The 21,381-nt window shown below is 45.1% G+C and overlaps 1 protein-coding gene across 1 annotated transcript in view; it reads left to right on the top strand.

Moving 5' to 3' along the window:
* Positions 1 to 2: 2 nt before the first annotated feature.
* The window catches only part of LOC105987202 (sterol 26-hydroxylase, mitochondrial), a gene marked incomplete at its 5' end in the record, with an annotated part of 30,675 nt that continues 9,296 nt past the window's right edge, over positions 3 to 21,381 (top strand). Inside the window, one exon of the mRNA XM_013018434.1 lies at positions 3 to 107. Coding sequence (XP_012873888.1) covers positions 3 to 107 — 105 coding nt within the window. The remainder of the gene's footprint in view (positions 108 to 21,381) is intronic.

Consider the following 21,381-nt stretch of genomic DNA (forward strand, 5'->3'; position numbering starts at 1 on the left):
GGCGGCGGCGGCTGCGCAGCCTGGAGGAGCTCCCCTGGCTGGGGAGGCTGCACACTTTCTACCAGCTGTTCGTGCAAGGCTATGTTCTGCGACTGCACGAGCTCCAGGTAATAATCGTGGGGCGGTGGAGGGGGGGGGCTGGTGGGATCTGGGATCTGAGAGGGGAGAAGGGAGAGCGCTGGGACAGACACGCTGGAGATGAGGGAGATGTGGGAGAAGACGTGAAGGATTCGGGATCTTCACTGGGCACGGGCTGAAGTGATGGTGATAAACTGGAAATGTGTAGGCAGAGCCTCCCTCCCCCCATGGAGACAAACAGTGACCCGGAAGCAGGAGGGTAGGAGTCGGGGTGGCTTGGGGGTGACTTAAGGTGGACGAGGAAAAGGAATCTGTTTCAAAAGAGAACTGTGCGTGCTAGCGTATACATTGGAAGCAGATGTGTGCTCACTATCCAGTTCTTTACTGGTATTGGCTACCAGACTTCTTGATTCCAGAAAGTAAATTCAGGAAGATTACAGAGACTTCTCAGCAGTGTGCAAGATAAATTTCCCCGCTGGGACGGGGACATGTTCCCTAGGAAGTTAAAGCAAAACTCTAGGCAAAGGAGCTTCTGACTGTGGCCGCATTCAGGATGGAGCAGCAGGTGGAAGTTACACTTGCAGAAAGCCAAAGGAGGAGTTGAAGGAGGGGAAGAGGACTTAAGGATTGAAGGTCCAAAGGGCCAGCAGCCAGGGCTACCACTTTTGTCCCTGGGAGTTGGCAGCTGTCACTTCTGCTGTCCCTGTTGGCCTCACATTCCTAAGACTTGGGGGGCAGGGTGCAGGTGCTAGTTACTGAGAGTTAAGCCAAGAAATGAGGGTCCCATGACCCTCTCCTACCCCATCCAGTCTCTAGCACTGTGAGTCAGGTGATTGCTGGGGACTGAGGGCTTCTCAGGGCTTTGTTCAGGATTAGCTGTATCGCAGCAACTCCCCAGGAAATTCTAGATAGTCCTAGGAGGAGAAACAGGAAGCAGGAGAAAGCCAAGAATGGGGTGGTGATGATTCCCAACCCCCACTCCCTCATTCCTGGGGCTTGAACGCAGGCTCTGGGCTCTGACACTGAGCTTCTCTTGCTTAAGGTTTGTGCTCTACCACTTCTGCCTTTCCTGAGTAGTTTATTGGAGATAAAGCCTGGGCTGTCTTTGAACTACAATCCTCAGATCTCAGCCCCTCAGTACTGTAGGATTCCAAGAATGAGCCACTGGTGTTCAGCTGTATGTGTTTTTCTTTTCTTTTTTTTTGGGGGGGGGTCCAGTTGTGGGGCCTGAGCTCTGGGCCTGGACGCTGTCCCTCAGCTCTTCAGCTCAAAGCTAGTGCTCTACCACTATGAGCCACAGCGCCACTTCCGGTTTTTTTTTTATGTGGTGCTGAGGAATCGAACCCAGGGCCTCTTGCATGCAAGGCAAGTGCTCTACCACTGAGCCACCTTCCCAGCCCTTGTGTGTGTATTTCTTAAAGCTTTTTTCCAATCAGTCTCACTCTGTAGGACTTTTTTGAGCACTGCCCCTCAACTCCAGCTCAAGGTGAGCGCTCTACCACTTGAGCTACAGCGCCACTTCCGGTTTTCTGGTGGTTTATTGGAGATTACAGTTTCATGGACTTTCCTGCCCGGGCTGGCTTTGAACCTCGATCCTCAGATCTCAGCCTCCTGAGTAGTTAGGATTACAGGCGTGAGCCACTGGCGCCTGGCTGTAGGATTTTTTTTTTTTTTTAAATAGGGTCTTGCTATGTAGCCTAGGATGGCCTCAAATTTACTGTTCTCCCGCCAGGTGTAAGCCATTTCAGCCCAGATGAGCAGACTCCAGGTATACCCTGAAACCATCCTGTTCTGTAAAGACTCTGTGATGAGAGAAACAATCTGGAATCTTCTCGGGGCTCTCTTCCAGCACGCTAATACACATCACTGGTTTTTCCTTCCCACCTGAGACCTTCCTGTGCACATTTCTATTAGCAATCTCATCATCACCCCTTAACCAATCTCTCATATCTAGGTCTTTCCCTGTCTCCTGGTCTTCTGAGCCTTCATCCAGAATTGCCCACCATGCTTTGTTTAGAGAAACAGAGCCTTTGCCTAGCCTTTTCCCTCAGACTTTTCCAGTCTTTGCTCATTACCTAGTTCCAAAGTCACTTCCACATTTTCAGGTGTCATTATTCCAACATTCCTTAGTAGTCTTCTTTTGTAGTCCATTTTGGGTTGCTGTAACAAAATGCTTAAGACCTGAGTGACTTACAAAGAAAAGCAGTCTATTTGGCTCATGATTCTAAAGGGTTGAAAAGCCAAACAACATAGTGCTTGTGTCTGGAAGGGTTCCCTGGGCTGTGTCACAATAGTGGAAAAATACAAGCAGAAGCATATGTGTGCAAAGAGGGAGCTCACAGCCTGGTCAGGAGACCAGGGAGGGACCAGGCATGCTCTTTTATAATAGTCCCTCGCCCCTTGTTTTTTTTTTTTTTGCCAGTCCTGGGTCTTGAACTCAGGACGTGGGCACTGTCCTTGAGCTTCTTTGGTTCAAGGCTAGCACTCTGCCACTTAAGCACAGTGCCACTAATGTTTTTTTCTGTATATGTGGTAATGAAGAATTAAACCCAGGGCTTCATGCAGGCTAGGCAAACACTCTACCACTAAGCCACATACACAGCCCCTGATAGTCCCTTTCATAGGAATTAATCCCACTCTTGTAAGATCTTTATTAGTCCTTCCATTATGATGGTTGCAACCCATTCACTTTCCTTTGGGTTTCATCTCTTAAAAAATTAAAAATTTTATTTACTTATTTTTCCATCCTGGGTCTTGAACTCTGGGCCTGGGCACTGTCCCTGAGCTCTTCAACTCAAGGTGAGCACACTACCACTTGAGCCACAGCACCACTTCCTGTTTTCTGGTGGTTAATTGGAGATGAGTGTTACAGACTTTGCTGCCTGGGCTGGCTTTGAACTGTGATCCTCAGATCTCAGCCTCCTGAGTAACTAGGATTATAGGCGTGAGCCACCAGTTCCTGGCAGGTTTCATCTCTTAAAGGAACCGCCACATTCCAACATTGGGGTCCAGACTTTCAGTGTATGAACTTTAGGGGAAACAAAAGCAAGGTTCATGAAGTCATCAAAGCTACAGTTTCATTTTTCTGCAGTTCTTTTGGCTCTGCTGTCTCACAGAATCTGGTTGCCTGGTTTGGCCTGGGTTAATTGCCCATCCCTGAACCCCTTATAAGGGCTAAGTAACGTGGCCCCTTGCAGGTTCACCCTAAAGCCGGGGGTGAGGTCCTTTTTAGTGAAATCAGGTGTCTGCTGCTCACCCAAGAGGGAGGGATGGAATGGGTATAGGCAGCCAACTACAATGTCTTCTGCTTCCTCCATTGTCAAAAGACAGCACTAGCTGTTACTCAGTGGTACAGACCTCACCTTGCAATGCATGAGGCTCTGATTCAATCTCCAGGGCCACAGAGCATGAGTAAATAAATTAAAAATACCTGCATTATCACACATGAAAATAATGAAATGAGCCAAGTGCTGGTGGCTCACACCTGTAATCCTAGCTGCTTAGGAAGCTGAGGTCTGAGGATCACAGTTCAAAGCCAGCCCAGGCAGGAAAGTCAGTAAGTCTCTTATTTTCAATTAGCCACCAGAAAACTGGAAGTGGAGCTATGTCTCAAGTGGTAGAGCTATGTCTCAAGTGGTAGAGCACTAGTCTTGAGCAAAAAAGAGTTCAGGGACAGCGCCTAGGCCCTAAGTTCGAGCCCCACAACCAACCTATCCCGCCCCCCCCCCGCCCTCCTCCCCCCAAAGAAAATGACATGAGTGTTGGGAAGCATTGTAGGACTCAGGGAATGGGTAGGATCTGGGACATATAAAGTTTGTGTTACTTCAATGGTACCAGTGCCTCTTTCAAGAGTGCTGGGAAAACAAGAAATGTGTCCCAATGTTACGATTATATGTCAATTCCAATGACATCTTTATCTTTCAAAGATGCTGCTTCTGAGAACAAGGAGAAGTTTCCATTCTGCAGCTGTTATTGGGACTACTTGAGTTGGGACCCCTCCTATGTCCTCCTCCCCCATACCCCAATGTATGCATTTGTCATTGTCTCATGTTTCTTAATCACTTCCGGTCTATGTGGCTCTGAGACTGAACTGGGAAGTTCCGAGGTCTTCACCACCTCCTTTCCTTCCAGGCCAGACACAATCTGCGGCATAGGGAAGGCACCAGGCATGTTTGTGAACAGTTGACACAACTGCTAATAATCTTTGAGACATTTTCTTTCCAACTCCCTGACCTGTGAGACAGGGAAGGAAGGATAGTGAGGGAGATGGGCAGACTGTCTTCAGTATTTCTAGTGCTGAAGTTAAATTTGGTCAACCAGTGCAGGTTATTTATTATAATTTTTTATTATTATAGAGGTGATGTACAAAGGGGTTACAGTTACATAAGTCAGGTAAAGAATACATTTCTTTCTTTCTTTTTTCTTTTTGAAGCAGGATAACTTAACTTTGAAAGCAACTCAGAAATATGATACTTAGAAACTTAGAAATGCTATCTTTTGCTTCAGAGAGAGACATCAGGATGTATTCCTTCCTAAGGGATGCATTTCTCATCCCAAGAATTAATGCCAGGTATGAGTAGAGCAAAGACAAAGGATCTATCTTTGCATAACACTGAAGCCAGAACCCCTGCATCGTTTACCCTATAAATAACCCAACAGCTCAAAGAGCTGTGTGTCTCTCTGGGTGTCTGTGTTTCTCTGGGTGCCTATGTTTTTCTCTTTTTTCTTTTTTTGGGGGGGTCTGGTCGTGGGGCCTGAACTCTGGGCCTGGGTGCTGTCCCTCATTTCTTCAGCTCAAGGCTAGCGCTCTACCACTTGAGCCACAGTGCCACTTCCGGCTTTTTTCTTTTTTCTTATGTGGTGCTGAGGAATCGAACCCAGGGCCTCATGCATGCAAGGCAAATGCTCTACCACTGAGCTACCTTCCCAGCCCTCGTGGGTGCCTATGTTTTTCTGTATCTCTCTCTCTCTCTCTCTCTCTCTCTCTCTCTCTCTCTCTCTCTCTCTCTCTCTCTCTCTCTCTCTCTCTCTCTCTCTCTCTCTCTCTCTCTCTCTCTCTCTCTCTCTCTCTCTCTCTCTCTCTTTCTCTCTCTGCCATGTGTGTCTTTCTGTGAGTTTGTCTTTCTGTCTCTATCTCCCAATGAGAGCACCCACATTCTGCTAGTGTGCCCCTGCTCTTCTGCTTGCCTGTTTTGCCTGCTTTTTTGCTTACTCCATAAAGTGCTGTCAAGTTTGCTTACCACTGTGACTTGTCCAGAAATTCTTATTCTGTGATCGAAGTCAAGGACCCTAAGTGAAGAGCTTTATTAAACCTCACCTCTGTCAGGTAACATTTTCAGTCCTGGGGCTTGAACTCAGGACCTGGGCACTGTCCCTGAGCTTTTTCACTCAAGGCTAATGCATTACCACTTTGAGCCACAGTACCACTTGTGGTTTTCTGGTGGTTAACTGGATATAAGAGTCTTATGGATTTCTCTGTTTAGGCTGGCTTTGAATCTCAATCCTCAGCTTTCAGCATCCTGAGTAGCTAGGATTACAGGCATGAGCCATGGGTTCTGGGTAAGAGTACATTTCTTTTTGGACTTTACTCACACTCTCCTAGTTTTCCCCTCCCATCTCTACCCACAAATTGTATAGTTCATTTTCAACATAGTGTCTAGTTAGTACCACTGCTGCATTTGTGTTTTTTTGTTTTGTTTGTCAGTTGTGGGGCTTGAACTCTGGGCCTGAGCACTGTCCCTGAGCTCTTCAGCTCAAGGCGTGTGCCCTACTACTTGAGCCGCAGTTCCACTTTGGTTTTCTGGTGGTTAATTGGAGATAAGTCTCACAGATGTTCTTGCCTGGCCTGGCTTTGAACCGCAATCCTCAGAGGCTTGAGCCACCAGCACCTGGCTTTGTTTTTGTGTTTGAAGGATTGATTTCTACCCTGTTTTCCCAGCTGCATATAGCTACTAAGCAAGCTGCCAAAGATAAGTGGAGACGGCCTGACTCCAGCTAGGCAATCAAAGTCTGGCTATAAACATTCCATCCTGGGCCAACTGAAAAGCCGCCCTCTCCCTCCCCCCCCCCCATGGCTTTTTCATTAAACCCTGCCTCCTTGCTCAGACCTCATAAAACCCAGCTCCTGTCCCAGCTCTACACAGTCTCCAAGTCCACTGGAAGGCTATGTCCCTCATTGCTCTATCTCAATAAACAGTCCTCACCTGTGGAAGATCGAGCCTGGCCTGTTTCCTTCCTTTCTCCTCCATTTTCCTGTTTATTTTAACCAGTACTGGGGTTTGAACTCAGGGCCTGATATTATCCCTTAGCTTTTCACTTGAGGATAGCTGGCACTCTACCACTTGAGCCAAAGCTCCACTTCCATTTTTTCAGTAGCTAAATGGAGATAAGAGTCTCTCTCATAAGACTTTCCTGCCTGCTGGGTGCTGGTGGCTCACGCCTGTAATCTTACTCAGAAGGCTGAGATCTGAGGATCGTAGTTCAAAGCCAGCCCAGACAGGAAACTTTGTGAGATTATTATCTCCAATAAACCACTAGAAAACTGGAAGTGGCTCTGTGGTTCAAGTGGTAGAACGCTCACCTTGAGCTGAAGAGGTGAGGGACAGTTCCCAGGCCCAGAGTTCAAGCCCCACAACCAAAACCAAAACCCCTCCAAAAAACAAAGACTTTCCTGCCTTGGCTGGCTTCAAACCTCAATCTTCAGAGCTCAACTTTCTGAGTAGCCGGGATTACAGATGTGAGCCGCAGACACCTGATGAAGGGCAGATTATTCAAGACTGACACTCATTAGCCAAACCCACAGACATCATTGCGTAACCTGGAGCAAGAAAATTAACCCTGATCATGGTATCACACAGAAATTAACTGTTAATTAACTGTTAATGTGTGACCAACAATCCCAAAACTTGGTAGTGTAAAACAAACACTGATTTTTGTGGATCAGTAATTGGAAACACCTGCATTTCATAGAACAAGGCACTCTGAAAATCATTTACCTCTGTTTCCTCATGGAGTCAGGCTTCAATTCAAATAGCTGGGACTGGTCAAGGGGAGACATAGGTCTGGCCCTTAGGACTGGCTTTTGGCTGGCATATCATATCTATTGGGGCCAGGATGGCTATGTTGGCTGCTTCAGTAGCATGAATGGTACTGTAGCATCATTCAGTAGCATGAATGTCTGTCTCTCCCTCTCTCCATCCTTCCCTCCCTCTCTCCCTTTCTCTCCCTCCTTCCCCCTTCTCTCTTGGTGTCTTGGGCTTCCTCTCAGCTTGGTGAGCTTAGGGTAATGACACTTCTCACTAATGCCAGTCTTATCAGAGTGAATGTTCAGGAGAAAAATATTAGATATAGTTGGATTTGTTTAAATTATCAGTAGTACTCAAAGGTTGGGTTGAGAGGGGAAAAATGGGGGGACAACGGAAGGGATGACATTGATTAAGACATATTGTACTCTTGTGCCCAGTGGATCATGCCTGAGCTCCTAGCTACTCAGGAGGCTGAGATTTGAGGAACATGATTCGAAGGCAGCTTGAAGAAGTTAAGTCCTTGAGGCCCTTATCTCCAATTAAGCAGCAAAACAGCCAGAAGTGGAGCTGTGGCTCAAGTAGTAGAGTGCTAGCCTTGAGCATAGAAGCTAAGGTCAGCATCCAGACGCTGAGATCAAGCCCCAGGACTGGCAAAAAAGAAATGCACTCATAACCTGACATAAGAAATGGTAACCTCCTTGCAACCACTTAATAACAAAAGAAAATCATTCTTTTTTTTTTTTTTTGGTCGGGTCGTGGGGCCTGAACTTTGGGCCTGGGTGCTGTCCCTCAGCTCTTAAGCTCAAGGCTAGCACTCTACCACTTGAGCCACAGCGCCATTTCTGGCCTTTTCTGCTTATGTGATGCTGAGGAATCGAACCCAGGGCCTCATCCATTCAAGGTAAGCACTCTACCACTGAGCCACCTTCCCAACCCCAAAATCATTATTTTCATCGTTACACAGTCATTGGCATTTGATGCTCAGGGATGGTGCTCTACCACCTAAGCCATTCCTCCAGTCCAGAATTTTACTGGTTAATCAGAGATGGAGTCTTATGGACTTTTCTGCTTGGGCTGGCATCAAATACTGATTCTCCAGACCTAAGTCTCCTGAATAGCAAGGATTACAAGTATGAGACACCAGCACCCAGCAAAATCACTGTTTTCTTAAGCCTCAGGCCTAGAAATGTCCGCAGCAGCCATTTCTCACTGTTGAGGGGGCAGATGTCAAAGAATTTGTAGCCATCTTTGATCCCCCATGCTCTTTTCAGAGGACGCAGATGCCTAGGTAGAGGAATCAGGAACTATTGGTATGGACTACTTGGTGTGAAAGGACCCAAACTATAAGAACAAACTTGGATAGAAGGAAATCTCATCCAGGCCTTGGAGAAACCTGGTAGAATGTTCTTCTCTGATGCTCTTCCCTTAGGCTAGCTCATTCTGTTGGATAGTGAGAGATTAATGCTGTCAATGTTTCATTATGTGGACCTCCTCTTCTGCTTTTTATAAGGTCAGCCTTTGTTCAGTACATGTTTTGTTCTTTCATTAACTGGGTCAATTTTCTTCTCCACCACTCATGCTGCCATTATACCTTCTACCCTTCACTTACCCTGCCTGTGTGGGGGTGTTTTTCAATATTATCCTTGTGGTCAAGGAAGATTAGAAAAGACACAAGTGTCCCAGAGTAGACTAAGTTTTGGTACATGCATATGATAGTGTTTTAGGTGACCTTAGAAAAAGAGTAGGTGCCAGGCACCAGTGGCTCATACCTGTAATCCTAGCTACTCAGGAGGCTGAGATCTGAGGATTGCAGTTCAAAACCAGCTTGGGCAGGAAAGTTGGTGAGACTCTTAATCTCCACTAAACCACTAGAAAACTGGAAGTGGCACTGTGCCTCAAGTTGTAGAGTGCTTGCCTTGAGCTGAAGAGCACCCAAGCCCAGAGTTCAAGCCTCACAACGACCAAAAAAAAAGAGGAGTAGGTGGGGCTGGGAAGGTGGCTCAGTGGTAGAGCGCTTGCCTTGCATGCATGAGGCCCTGGGTTTGATTCCGCAGCACCACATAAGCAGAAAAGGCCGGAAGTGGTGCTGTGGTTCAAGTGGTAGAGTGCTAGCCTTGAGCTGAAGAGCTGAGGGACAGCGCCCAGGCCTAGAGTTCAGGCCCCATGACTGACCAAAAAAAAAAAAAAGAGTAGGGTGGGGCTAGAGGCATCAGATACCAAGCAGATACCAAGTTTGAGTTCTGGTCTTGGACAAAAATGAAGAAAGAAAAAGTGGGGGGGAAGGAAGGAAGGAAGGAAGAAGGGAAGGTAAAGGAAGGAAGGGAGGGAGAAAGAGAAAAAAGAAAGAGGAAAAGAAGAAAAGAAAGAGAGAATAGGGTGATCTAGCTTAGTACTAGTGGCTCAAGCCTGTAATTTTCAAATGAGAGATTATCAGCTGTGAGCAAGAAAGCCCAGTGTGAGCAAGAGGCCTGGGTTCAAGCCCCTATAGCCACACAAACACACACACACACTCACACCACACATGTGATGATCTATTATATTAATATGAATTGCTTACTAAGACTTCAGAAGAAGGCAAGATACAAAGTTATATAATGTAACATTTATGGATTCAAAAGAGTAGGGGTTTATGTGCATATAAATTGGTATATTCACAAGCTGTCTTTGTAGAACGTTTCTTAATTCTGAATATTTCTTAATTCCAGAGGGATAGTTATACACATGTCCTGTTGAATTTTCAACACTAACATATTCACCATAAGAAACACACAAGCAGTCCTGCTTATTGGAAGTCCAAATGGTGCCACTGACTGGGTCTGATCTCTGACTGGGTCTGATCTCAGAGCAGATCATGTAAGACAAAGTGAGGGACAAGGAGAAGCCCGGAATGCTGTTAATTATTTAGCACCTCCTGTTGCTTGGAGATGTGGCTTCCACTTGTATGAGGGGTCCGGGTAACTAGAAACACTTTGACAGGTCGGACTGCCCCAGCTGCACTCCCCGACCTGTGACCCAGAATGGGCCTCTGACATCTGTCAGCCAGTTTAGGCAAGGTCAGATTTCTGTTTAGCCAATGCCCTGCAGCTTTCCGTGCCTGCTTAGCAGACACAGCAAAACAGTGCTTGGCCTTTGTTCCCTTTGGTTGTCACATCTTCTTGGTGGTTGTTTTAGTGTTGTTCTGCTAGGCTAAGAGTTCCTAAGGAGCCCACCATCACTAAATAAGTTTCTAACTTAGAGACATCAAAATGTAATTGACAGGGCTGGGACTGTGGTTTAATGGTAGAGTGCTTTCCTAGCATGCATGAAGCCCTGGGTTCAATTACTCAGTACCGCATAAAACAGAAAAAGCTAGAAGTGGCACTGTGACTCAAGTGGTAGAGTGCTAGCCTTAAGCAAAAGAAGCTCAGGGACAGTGCCCAGGCCATGAGTTCAAGCCCTAGGACTGGCAAAAAAAATGTAATTGACAAAATTTTAGATGGATTTTGGGTGATATTTTTATTTGTGTGCCTGCCAATCCTAGGGCTTGAACTCAGGGCTGAGAACTGTCCTTGAGATTTTTTTGCTCAAGGCCAGCTTTTTGGTGGTTAATTGGAGATTAGAGTCTCACAGACTTACCTGCCCCAGCTGGCTTTAAACCATGATCCTCAGATTTCAGCCTCCTGAGTAGCTAGGATTATGTGTGTAAGCTACCTGGCTGGATAATTTTAACATTTCTTTTTTCTTTCTCCTTCCTTCCCTTGTTCCCTCCCTCCCTTCCCCACTTCTCTTCCTTCTTCTCCTCTTCTTTCTCCCCCCTCCCTTTTATTTTTATGTGTGCAGTCAACCCAAGGTCTCATGCACACTAAATATATATTCTACCCAAGAATTGCACTCTAGTCTATTGACAGCTTTATTAAGACACGATTGTAGCCTAGTGCTGGTGGCTCACACCACAATCCTAGCTATTCAGGAGGCTGAGATTTGAGGATTGAGGTTCTAGGCCAGCCCAGTAAAGAAAGTCCCAAGACTCTTATCTCCAATTAACCATTAGCAAAACAGAAGTGGAGCTGTGGTTAAAATGGTAGAGAGCTAGCCTTGAGCAAAAAAGGATTGGGTCAGTGTTCAAGCCCTGAGTCTAAACCCCACAACCAACGGGGGGGGGGGGGGAGAGAATTGCATACTGTGCCATTCAGTCAATGTTTAAATGAATTTTAGTATAATGATAGCTTTGTTCAATAATCACCTTGGAGAGAAACCTGGTACCCTTTAGCAGTTATTTCTCATTTCCTCATCTGCCTTGGTGGCAGATTCGCGCTTTTCAGGAACTACACCTAGAATTTAATTCATGGCAGCCAAGGCCTGCCTTGGGTATCCTCTCTTAACATTATAGACTGGCCACTGTGCCTCTTTGAGATCAACTAGTAATATAATTCCTGTTTTGCTGACAAGGAAAGAAATCTCATACACTTAAGGAAAGTCAAGGCCAAAGCCTGAGAGATTCAACCAGTAATGGTACAAAGAGAAGCCAGACACTGGTGGTTCATGCCTGTAATCCTAGCTGAGATCTGAGGATTAAGGTTCCAAGCCAATGCAGGCAGGAAAGCCCATACAACTCTTATCCCCAGAGCTGGGAGAATGTGGCTTAGTGATAGAGTGCTTGCTTAGCATGCATGAAACCCTGGGTTTGATTCCTCAGTACCACATAAACAGAAAAAGCTGGAAGTGGCACTGTGGCAGTGGTAGTGTGCTAGCCTGAGCAAAAGAAGCTCAGGGACATGCCCAGTGAAAGGATCCTTCACGTCCATCCCAGAGCCACCCGGAAGCAAGCAGGCACACAAGAAAGATATTACAAGGTTTATTAGAGGGCCATATTTCCCTAAGAGAAAGCACACTGCATTATAGCAGGAGGGTCTGGGGGCAGGAAGTGAGGTAGGTGGGAGCTCCTGTGGGTCTGGGGAGAGAGAGGGCTTGGCCAGCTGTAGGGCGGGAACTCCCAGGGCAAGGAGGAGCTCAGGTATGTGTGGAGCTGAGGCCTAAAGGTGGGCATAATGCTAACACCCAGGCCCTGAGTTCAAGCCCCATCAGACCCCAAGACTGACAAAAGAAATCCCCTCTTAACCGGGCGCCTGTAATCCTAGCTACTCAGGAGGCTGAGTTCTGAGGATCACTGTTCAAAGCCAGCCCGGGCAAGAAAGTCCGTGAAACTTATCTCCAGTAAACCACTAGAAAATTGGAAACGGCACTGTGGCTGAAGCAATAAAGCACTCGCCTTGAGCTGAAGAGCTGAGGGACAGCGCCCAAGCCCAGAGTGAAAGCCCCAAGTCCAACCAAAAAAAAAAATCCCCTCTTATCTCCAATTAACTAGCAAAAAGCCAGAAGTAGAGCTGTGGCTCAAGTGGTTGAGAACTAGCCTTGAGTGAAAAAGCCAAGCAAGAGCATAAGGCCTTGATTTCAAGCTTTGTATCAGCACACACACGCACACACACACACACACACACACACACGCACACATGCACGCACACTTTCAGATAGTTTATTATACAGCTAGTGTAAATGAAAGTAAGCCAAAGGTGCTGGCTCCCCAAGATTCTTGTTTCACCTTGCCCCAAAAGATAACGCCCACAAACTCTAGGAGACAGATGAATGCAATGTGATTGCAGGATGACCTCATTGCTAAGAAACCCCTTCTAGGTGCTGCAGAGGATTTTATATTCTGCAGTTCTTCTCTGCAAGAGCTCTTCCTTTACTGGAACCTGGGAGTGAGGCTACAGGATGCATCATAACTACCTCCAGGCTGAGATATGGAAGATACAAATGCAAATAGGAGGTGTCCTGGGACAATACTCCAAACAGAACTTCTGTTCTAACATGTTGTGGGAGAATTGCAGTGTTCTGCCAAAACTTCTAGGCTGAGGGTCAAGGCTTTGTACACATGAGTGCTTGCAAGGTTAAGTTGAGGGCCTACTGGTAGGTCTACCCACAAAGCTTTCACTTGTTCAGCTAAGAATACTCAGGAAATGAGGTCATGACCCCCATCAGGTGACTGGATTAATTTTATTGATAAAGCCTTGACTTAACCCTGTTCTGTTTGTCTTGGGCGGCACATCAGGTAACAGTGTGTGCGATCATGACCCAGTGCAGCTTGATCAAGCCTAGGTGAAGGACAGAACGCAACACCTGTTTGAAGTGCAATTAGATCTACTGCCAACACCCCTCCCCACTTTAGCTGATCCTCAGGAGCCAGCTGTGACCTTAAAACAATCTGTGACAAACAAAACAAGCCAGCCATACAGGATGAGATGAAGAGACCAACCCCAAAATTTTGTCTTGTCATCTTCTGAAACCAGTGGCTGTTGGGAAGATTTTTTGTTGTTGGTGGTGGTGGTAGTGGTGGTGTTTTGTTTTGTTTTGTTTTTTTGCCAGTCTTGGGGCTTGAACTCAGGGCCTGGGCACCGTCCTTAAGCCTCTTTTGCTCAAGGCTAGCACTCTACCACTTTGAGCCACAGCACCACTTCCAGCTTTTTCTGTGTATGTGGTACTGGGGAATCAAACCCAGGGCTTCATGCATGCTAGGCAAGCACTCTCCACTAAGCCACGTTCTTAGCCCTGTTGGGAAATTTTTACAGGTTCTTAAATTTCTTCATTGGTCAGGGTCAGGTGGCAGCATCTGAGTTGGATTCTTGTGAACAAGAGCTGAAAGAGAGGCATCAAAATTCCAAATTATTTTGCTGGGCACCAGGGGCTCAAGCCTGTAATCATAGCTACTCAAAAGGCTGAGATCTGAGGCTCATGGTTCGAAGCCAGCCATTGCAGGAAAGTCTGTGAGACTCTTAGCTCCAATTAACTACTCCAAAAAAGCCAGAAATGGTGCTGTGGCTCAAGGGGTAGAGTGATGGCCTTGAATAAAAAGAAGCTCAGGGATAGTGTCCAGGCCCTGAGTTTAAGCCCCAGGACTGGCGAATGTGCGTGCACGTGCGCGCACGCACACACACACACACACACACACAGAGTCCACAATCCCATTCTGATTTCTGGTATGCCCTTGATGTCCTCCAAAACAGAGTTGTTTGCTTCCCCCTCTACAGCCATGTGATTGCCATGATGATTCCCCACACAGGGACTTTACCCTTCCCTCCAACCTTTCTCATGTCTACCCACATGTGTTTCTTGGTTTGTCCCAGGGCAGTTCTTTCCTGTATGCCTTCTATCATGGACAGGAGCTGTTATCATATACAACATTACTACTCCCAATTGCCTCAGAGCAGCAAGCAGAGCTGGTGGCAAAAGAAACACTAGACCTGAAGCATTCATTTCCTTACTCTTTGCTACCCACAAATCCCAGTAGCTTGGTTTCTGAAGGAGTATGAGTAGCAAGAAAAATAGTAGAATAAAAAAGCTGGACTATGTGGTGTGGTTTGGATCTCTCTCTCTCTCTCTCTCTCTCTCTCTCTTTTTCTGGGCAGGCCCTGGGGCTTGAAATTGACCTGGACACTGTCCCAAAGCTTTACGTGCTCAAGGCTAGAATTCTACCACTTGAGCCACAGCAATACTTCCAGTTTTTTGGCAGTTAATTATAGATAAGAGTCTCATGGGCTTTCCTGCCTGGGTTAGCTTTGAACCACAATCCTCAGATCTCAGATCTGTAAGTAGGATTACAGGTATGAGCCACCAGCCTCCCTCCCTCCCTCCTTCCCTCTTTCTTTCTTTTGCTGGTCCTGGGGATTTAATTTAGGGCCTGGTGCTGTCCCTAAGCCTGTTTGTGATCAAGGCCGGTGCTCTACCACTTGAGCCACAGCACCACTTCTCAGGTTTTTGGTGGTTAATTGGAGATAAGAGTCTTACAGACTTTTTGGCCCGGTCTGGCTTTGAATCGTGATTCTCAGATCTCAGGCTCCTGAGTAGCTATGATTACTGGCATAAGCCACCAGCGCCTGGATCTCCATTTAATATTTTTTTGATCATGGCTGATTGTGGGTACTTAAAATCATGGAAACCCATAAGGAAGGATTTATGTATATACACATTTGTGTGCATGTATATGTATATATGTATATGCATGCATGCGTGCATGTACATCTATTTTGGAAGTGCCCCTAAGCAGAATGGGAGGATCTCAACTCAGCCCTTAGATTCCTGACTCACAAAAAGCATTTCAGAACAGGTAAAGGTAAAAGACCAGCAGAGTGTGTTAGCAGAGCTAAGCAAAAGGTAGTATACATCCAGAGACCAGAATGTGAGCATATAGAAAGAGACACATAAAATCTTGTTAATGGTGAATGATATATACTACCTAAATAGGGTAAGAATCTTACTCTATAGAGCCTTACCTTGTGTGCACTTTTTATGCAGGACATTTGACATTCTCTTTGTTGTTGTTAGTATTAAGATTTGTGCTTAAGACCTCATTCACTCTTGCTTTATTCTCTACCACCCAAGCCACACCTTCTTCAGCCATGCTCTGTGTGTGTGTGTGTGTGTGTGTGTGTGTGTGTGTGTGTGTGTGCTGGTCCTGGGGCTTGAACTCAGGAACTGGGCACTGTCTCTTAGCTTTTGTGCTCAAGATTAGTGCTTTACCACTTGGGCCACAGCCAGCCCTACTTCTGGCTTTTTTTTTTAATATGTGGACTATTTTTTATATATTCACTTTTTTGTCAGTTGTGGGGCTTGAACTTGACTTTTTAAAATTTTTAATTTTAATTTTAATTTGCTTTAGGGAGGGTGGTTAATTGGAGATAAGAGTCTGATAGGCTTTCCTGCCTAGGCTAGCTTTGAACCATGAACCTCAGATCCCAGTCTCTTGAGTAGCTAGGATTACAGGCATGAGCCACCGGCACCCAATGGACTGTCAGTCTTAGAGAGGAGGAGTCATAACACTTGTAGTCAATTTGTCGGGAGCAAGCTGGCTGACTGCGAGCCCCTTCCAGCAGTCACGCTTCTGTCGGAGGCACACCCTGCTTTTTAGTTGATAATTGTAGTTTTCTTAAAGTTTTCAGAAATGTAGCATTGTGACTCACTCCAGTGAGGAAGCTGACATCGCAAGCAGGCTTTGAATCTCCGGGTATTCAGCAGCCCCTTTTTACTGCTGCAAGACATCGATTATGCAATGAAAACAGCAAATCAGAGGCCTTTATCTAATACTTTCTGACACTCACAATTAAACCTTTCCATATTGATGACTCTTTTCTGCCGTAGTACACAGGAGGGATTGGCTCATAGACCTGTCACTCAGTATTGTTTTCCCTTTTGTTCCTCATTGTCTTTGTAGAAACAGACCAAAGTGCTTTAACACAGGGCCTCTGGAGAGGAAATCTTAGGGAATCCCAGAAAGGAAGGAGGGGCAGCTCAGAGGGAACAACTTCACCAGCAAGCACAGATTTCACATGGTTTCTATTTAAAGTGGCTCTTGGCTTAGCTTCAACAATCACAAATATAGCAGCCGTAGATATCAATCACATAGCTAGTGTTACTTCTAACTGCTTGGATGCTAAAGGGTTACTGACAATAGGCGAGACTAAACCCCCTCCTCTCCCCTCAAAAACCCCATGCGTCACATCTCCTAAGACCCCTACTTACCTTGTTGTCTCTTCTACCTTCTCCTCTTACTTTTCTACCTCTTCTTCTTTCTCCTCCTCCACCTCTGCCTCTACTTTTTGTGCCAGTCCCAGGGCTTAGAACTCAGAGCCATTTTGCTGTCTTTCAGCTTTTTTGCCCATGGCTGGCACTCTACCACTCGAGCCTCCACTTCTGGCTTTGTGCTGGTTAATTTTTTTGGGGGGGAGGGTCCGGTCATGAGGCCTGAACTCTGGGCCTGGGCACTGTCCCTCAGCTCTTCAGCTCAAGGCTAGTGCTCTACCCCTTGAGCCACAGCGCCACTTCTGGCTTTTTTCTTTTTGCTTATGTGGTGCTGAGGAATGGAACCCAGGGCCTCATGCATGCAAGGCAAATGCTCTACCACTGAGCCACCTTCCCAGCCCCATGTGCTGGTTAATTGTAAATGGAGTCCCAAGGATTTTTCTGTCTAGGTTGGCTTTGAACTCAGATCTCAGTTTCCTAAGTACCTAGGATTACAAGTGTGAACCAATCAGCCACTGGCCTCTTCCCACTCTTCATTTTCTTCTTCTTTTTTTTAATGCTCTTAAACCAGATCATATACTTCTGGAGCCCAGGAACTCATTTTATCTTTTATTTGGCCCTCATGGCCCTATGTGATGAAAAGGACACGGTAACTTTACTAGTTCGATGTTTGACACCAAATGTGTCAGATTCACACATAGCAGACAGGCCAAAGCTAAGGCCTGAGAGTTTCATCTGGTAAAAATACCACAGGTCATGGTGAGATTCAGAGAGTATTATTTACATAGACAACAAGAAGAAAAGCCAAAGGTGCCAGCTTCCTAAGATTCTTGTCCCTGATGCCCCAAAGAACACCACTCAATGGGGGGACAGATGATTGCAGTGAGTCCCAGGGTACTCCCAATGCTGAGTGCCCCCTTCTACACTAAAGGCAAATTATATATATTCTGCAGAAAGCCCACATCTCATTGGAACCAGGAGGAAGGCAATGAGGTACAGCCTCATGATAGACCTTCTGGGGGAGATGGGCAGTTGAGTGGGGAAAAGGAGGGACCCCCCTCCCCATTGTTTTGTCTTCTGGGAGTATCATAGGGCCTCAGACAACAACATTCAGGGAGGACTGAGGCTAAGCCTTAAGCTTTTGTGTACACAGGCACATGCTGAGCCCTAAGGGTACCACAGCAACGTCACGCAGCCTGGTGCTCTTGAGCCCGAACTAGAACAGACTCTCATGCCAAGCAGTGTCAGATCTGTCAGCTGTGGATGACTGAGCTGAACTGAGAACACATGGTAATGACACCAGTGCTTTTGTGTTTCTATAAAAATTGCTCTTGGGGGGGGGCGTGTAATACCTCCGTAGTAGAGTACTTGCCTCGATGTACAAAGCCCCTAAGTTTGATCCCTAGTGCCCCCCTCCAAAAAATAAAATGTAAACCTCTAAATTTAGACAGTTACTCTGTTCCACACAGAAGAATGTATTTCATGTTCTTACAGTTTTTCTCATATCTTATTTCTTCTTTAAAAATTCCTTGCATATAAGTTGGGTGCCAGTAGCTCACATCTGTAATACTAGCTACTCAAGAGGCTGAGAGAATCACGGTTCACAGCCAGCAGGCAAGTCTGTAAGATTTTTATCTATTAAGCCACTAAAATACTGGAAATACAAATGTAGCTCAAGTGGTAGAGCACTAGTCTTGAGTGAAAAAGCTAAGTGATAGTACCCAGACCCTGAGTTCAAGTCCCAGCACTAGCGCACATACAAAAAAATTTTTTTGCATGTAGAATTATGTATGTTATGTATGTTAATTAGAATTTTAGGTCTTAGTAATCTCACTTAATGGAAGACCCACACAGAAAGAAATCAATTTATTAAAACATATTAGACCCAAATATATGTCTTTTCTATAGATTTTAAGAAGCCAAGAGCACTTGAATTTTATTTAGCAATCGCTATTTCAGCATTTAACTTATTAATTTAACATGCCCTTAAAACCTTAAGTTACACGAAAGGTTTATAAATATTTACCCATTTATATTCACCTAGTTTGTTTATTTTTATTTTAATTATTTTGCCAGTCCTGGAGCTTGAACTCAGGGCCTGAGCACTGTCCCTAACCTTCTCTTTGCTCAAGGCCAGCGCTCTACTACTTGACTCACAGCACCACTTCCAGCTTTTTCTTTTTATGTAGAACTGAGGAATTGAACCCAGGGCTTCATGCATGCTAGGCAAGCACTCTACCACTAAGCCACATTCCCAGCCCCAAATTTGTTTATTTTTAACTGTTATATCCAGACTCTTTATGAAAACTGGAATATTAGACAAGTATGGTCATTGTCTTATTTCCTCCTCAAACAATATCTATAAACATTAAAAATGTTCTATTTGATATGCAGGCTTGTAATGGACACTGTATTGCACTCCATTTGCATATTTGTTTTTATGTCAGACTTATACTTCCGTGATCTTAAATATCTAAGATAGATTAAGTTATATGTTTGCAACATATTTCATGTTGACAACTTGGGAGATATTTTTGCTTTCATTAAATCAACAACATTATATTAGTCTTATTTGTCAAAGAGTTACACTAAGATCATTTTGTTCTTAGGCTGGATTTATAGTTTTATGACCTACATGTCAAACTCTGACATTAAAAAAAAATCCAGCAGAGACAAATATAACCTTAATCTGGCCACAGCACCCAGGCACAAATATATGCTAACAAGTGTGAAGACATTGTCATTTTTAGTAACAACTTATTTTTGAAAATTTTATTTGTCATGGAAGAATTTGGATTAATTCAATGGTGTTAGTTTATCTGATTTCTCACTTATCTAAAAGCCAATTTGAATGGCATTAGTGAATTTTAACTTGTAGACAAAACATATAACTTACACACATAGATAACACACATAGCTTTTATTTTAGAATTTTAGTTATGAGACAGTAATACAATATAATATAAATTTATCAGTTTATAAAAAGGCAGTTGATCCAAATGGAATAAGTTGGCTAAACCTGAAAGGGTTTTTTTTGTTTGTTTTGTTTTTTTAAAGATAAAGTCTGAGCTGGGTGCCAGTGGCTCATGCCTACAATCCTACTCAGGAAGCTAAGACCTGAGGATCAGTTCAAAGCAGCTCAGGCAGAAAAGTCTATGAGACTGTTAATCATCAATTAAACACCCCAAAACCAGAAGTAGAGCTGTTGCTCAAGTGGTAGAGTGCTAGCCTTGAGCAAAAAAGCTCAAGGACAGCATGCAGGCCCTGGGTTCAAGCCCCAGGAGAGTTACACAAAAAAAGTCTGATTGTGTAGCACAGGCCAACCTGGAATCCAGCATCCTCCAATCTCAGCCTCCTGAGTGCTAGAATTACAGAAGGGTCATTGTTACAAGTTGCATGTGATTTCTCTTCCTCAGTCCTTGTCTGTCACTCTTCTGTTCTTTGCATTGTCTGCAACTTTTTTTCCCACTTAGTTCACTGACAATTTAAAAACATTTATTGTCTATAATATGCCTAGCACTGTGTCAAACAATTTGGGACATAATTAAGAAGCAGGAAATGGTTTCTGCCCTCCAGAATTTTTAATCTAGTTGAAGAGATAAGACATTCACAGAATAATTAGAAAATAAGTAGGGGGTCTATATAATTTACTTCTCCTGAATTATCAGTTGGTAGGATGTTGGTTTTTCTTTTCTTTTTTTGCTGGTCCTCGGGTTTGAACTCAGGGCTTGGGCACTGTCCCTGAGTTTCTTTCTTTTTTTTTTTCTCAAGGTTAGCACTCTACCACTTGAGTCACAGCACCGCTTCTCGCTTTTTCTGTGTATGTGGTACTAAGGAATTGAACCCAGGGCTTCATGCGTGCTCAGCAAGCATTCTACACTAAGTCACATTCTGAGCCCCTGGTTTTTCTTTTTATCTACAACTTTATCCCTAATTTTTAGGATGGTGTAGGAGGAACAAGATAGGCCCTTAATAAATGAATTTCATTTTTGGAGTTTCACCCGTTAAGGGCTAGCTCTCTTATTCATCCTGAAAAATGATCTGTGTTCTGCAAAGTGGCTGCTAGCACGCCTGCCTGGGAGAAGCTTGGGGCTGCCTAGCTGGCTCAGGTTACCACCTAATGGTAAGCTCTCAGGCAGAGCACACATCTCTCAGCAAGTGCCCCAGTGTCTTTCTAAAATAACTTCTTACATAAGTAGAGCCTTAAATTCCACCAGGCAAACTCCAGGAGAGGAGGAGTATGAGAGAAGAAGGAACACATGGGCTAGACAAAGGCAGAAATGCCCCCAGGAGCCTCCACAGATAGCCAGGAAATGGCTCCGAGAATTTGGATTCCAGGGGAAAGCTTGTTGTGCCCAAGTAAAGAGTAATCTATGGGGCTGGGAATGTGCCTTACTGGTACAGTTCTTGCCCAGCATTCATGAAGCCCTGGGTTCGATTCCTCAGTACCACATAAAAAGAAAGTGCTGGAAGTGGCTCTGTGGCTCAAGTGGTAAGCTAGCCTTGAGCAAAAGAAGCTCAGGGACATTGTCTAGGTCCTGAGTTCAATCCCCAGAACTGGCCACAAAAAAAAAAAAGTCATTTATGGAGCTAAAAATAAAAACAAACCCACAGGGGCTGGGAAGGTGGCTCAGTGGTAGAGCACTTGCCTTGCATGCATGAAGCCCTGGGTTCAATTCCTCAGCACCACATAAGCAAAAAAAAGCCAGAAATGGCGCTGTGGCTT

This window comes from Dipodomys ordii, unplaced genomic scaffold (genome assembly GCF_000151885.1).
Source record: "Dipodomys ordii isolate 6190 unplaced genomic scaffold, Dord_2.0 Scaffold1, whole genome shotgun sequence".
NCBI classification, from domain to species: Eukaryota; Metazoa; Chordata; class Mammalia; order Rodentia; family Heteromyidae; genus Dipodomys; species Dipodomys ordii.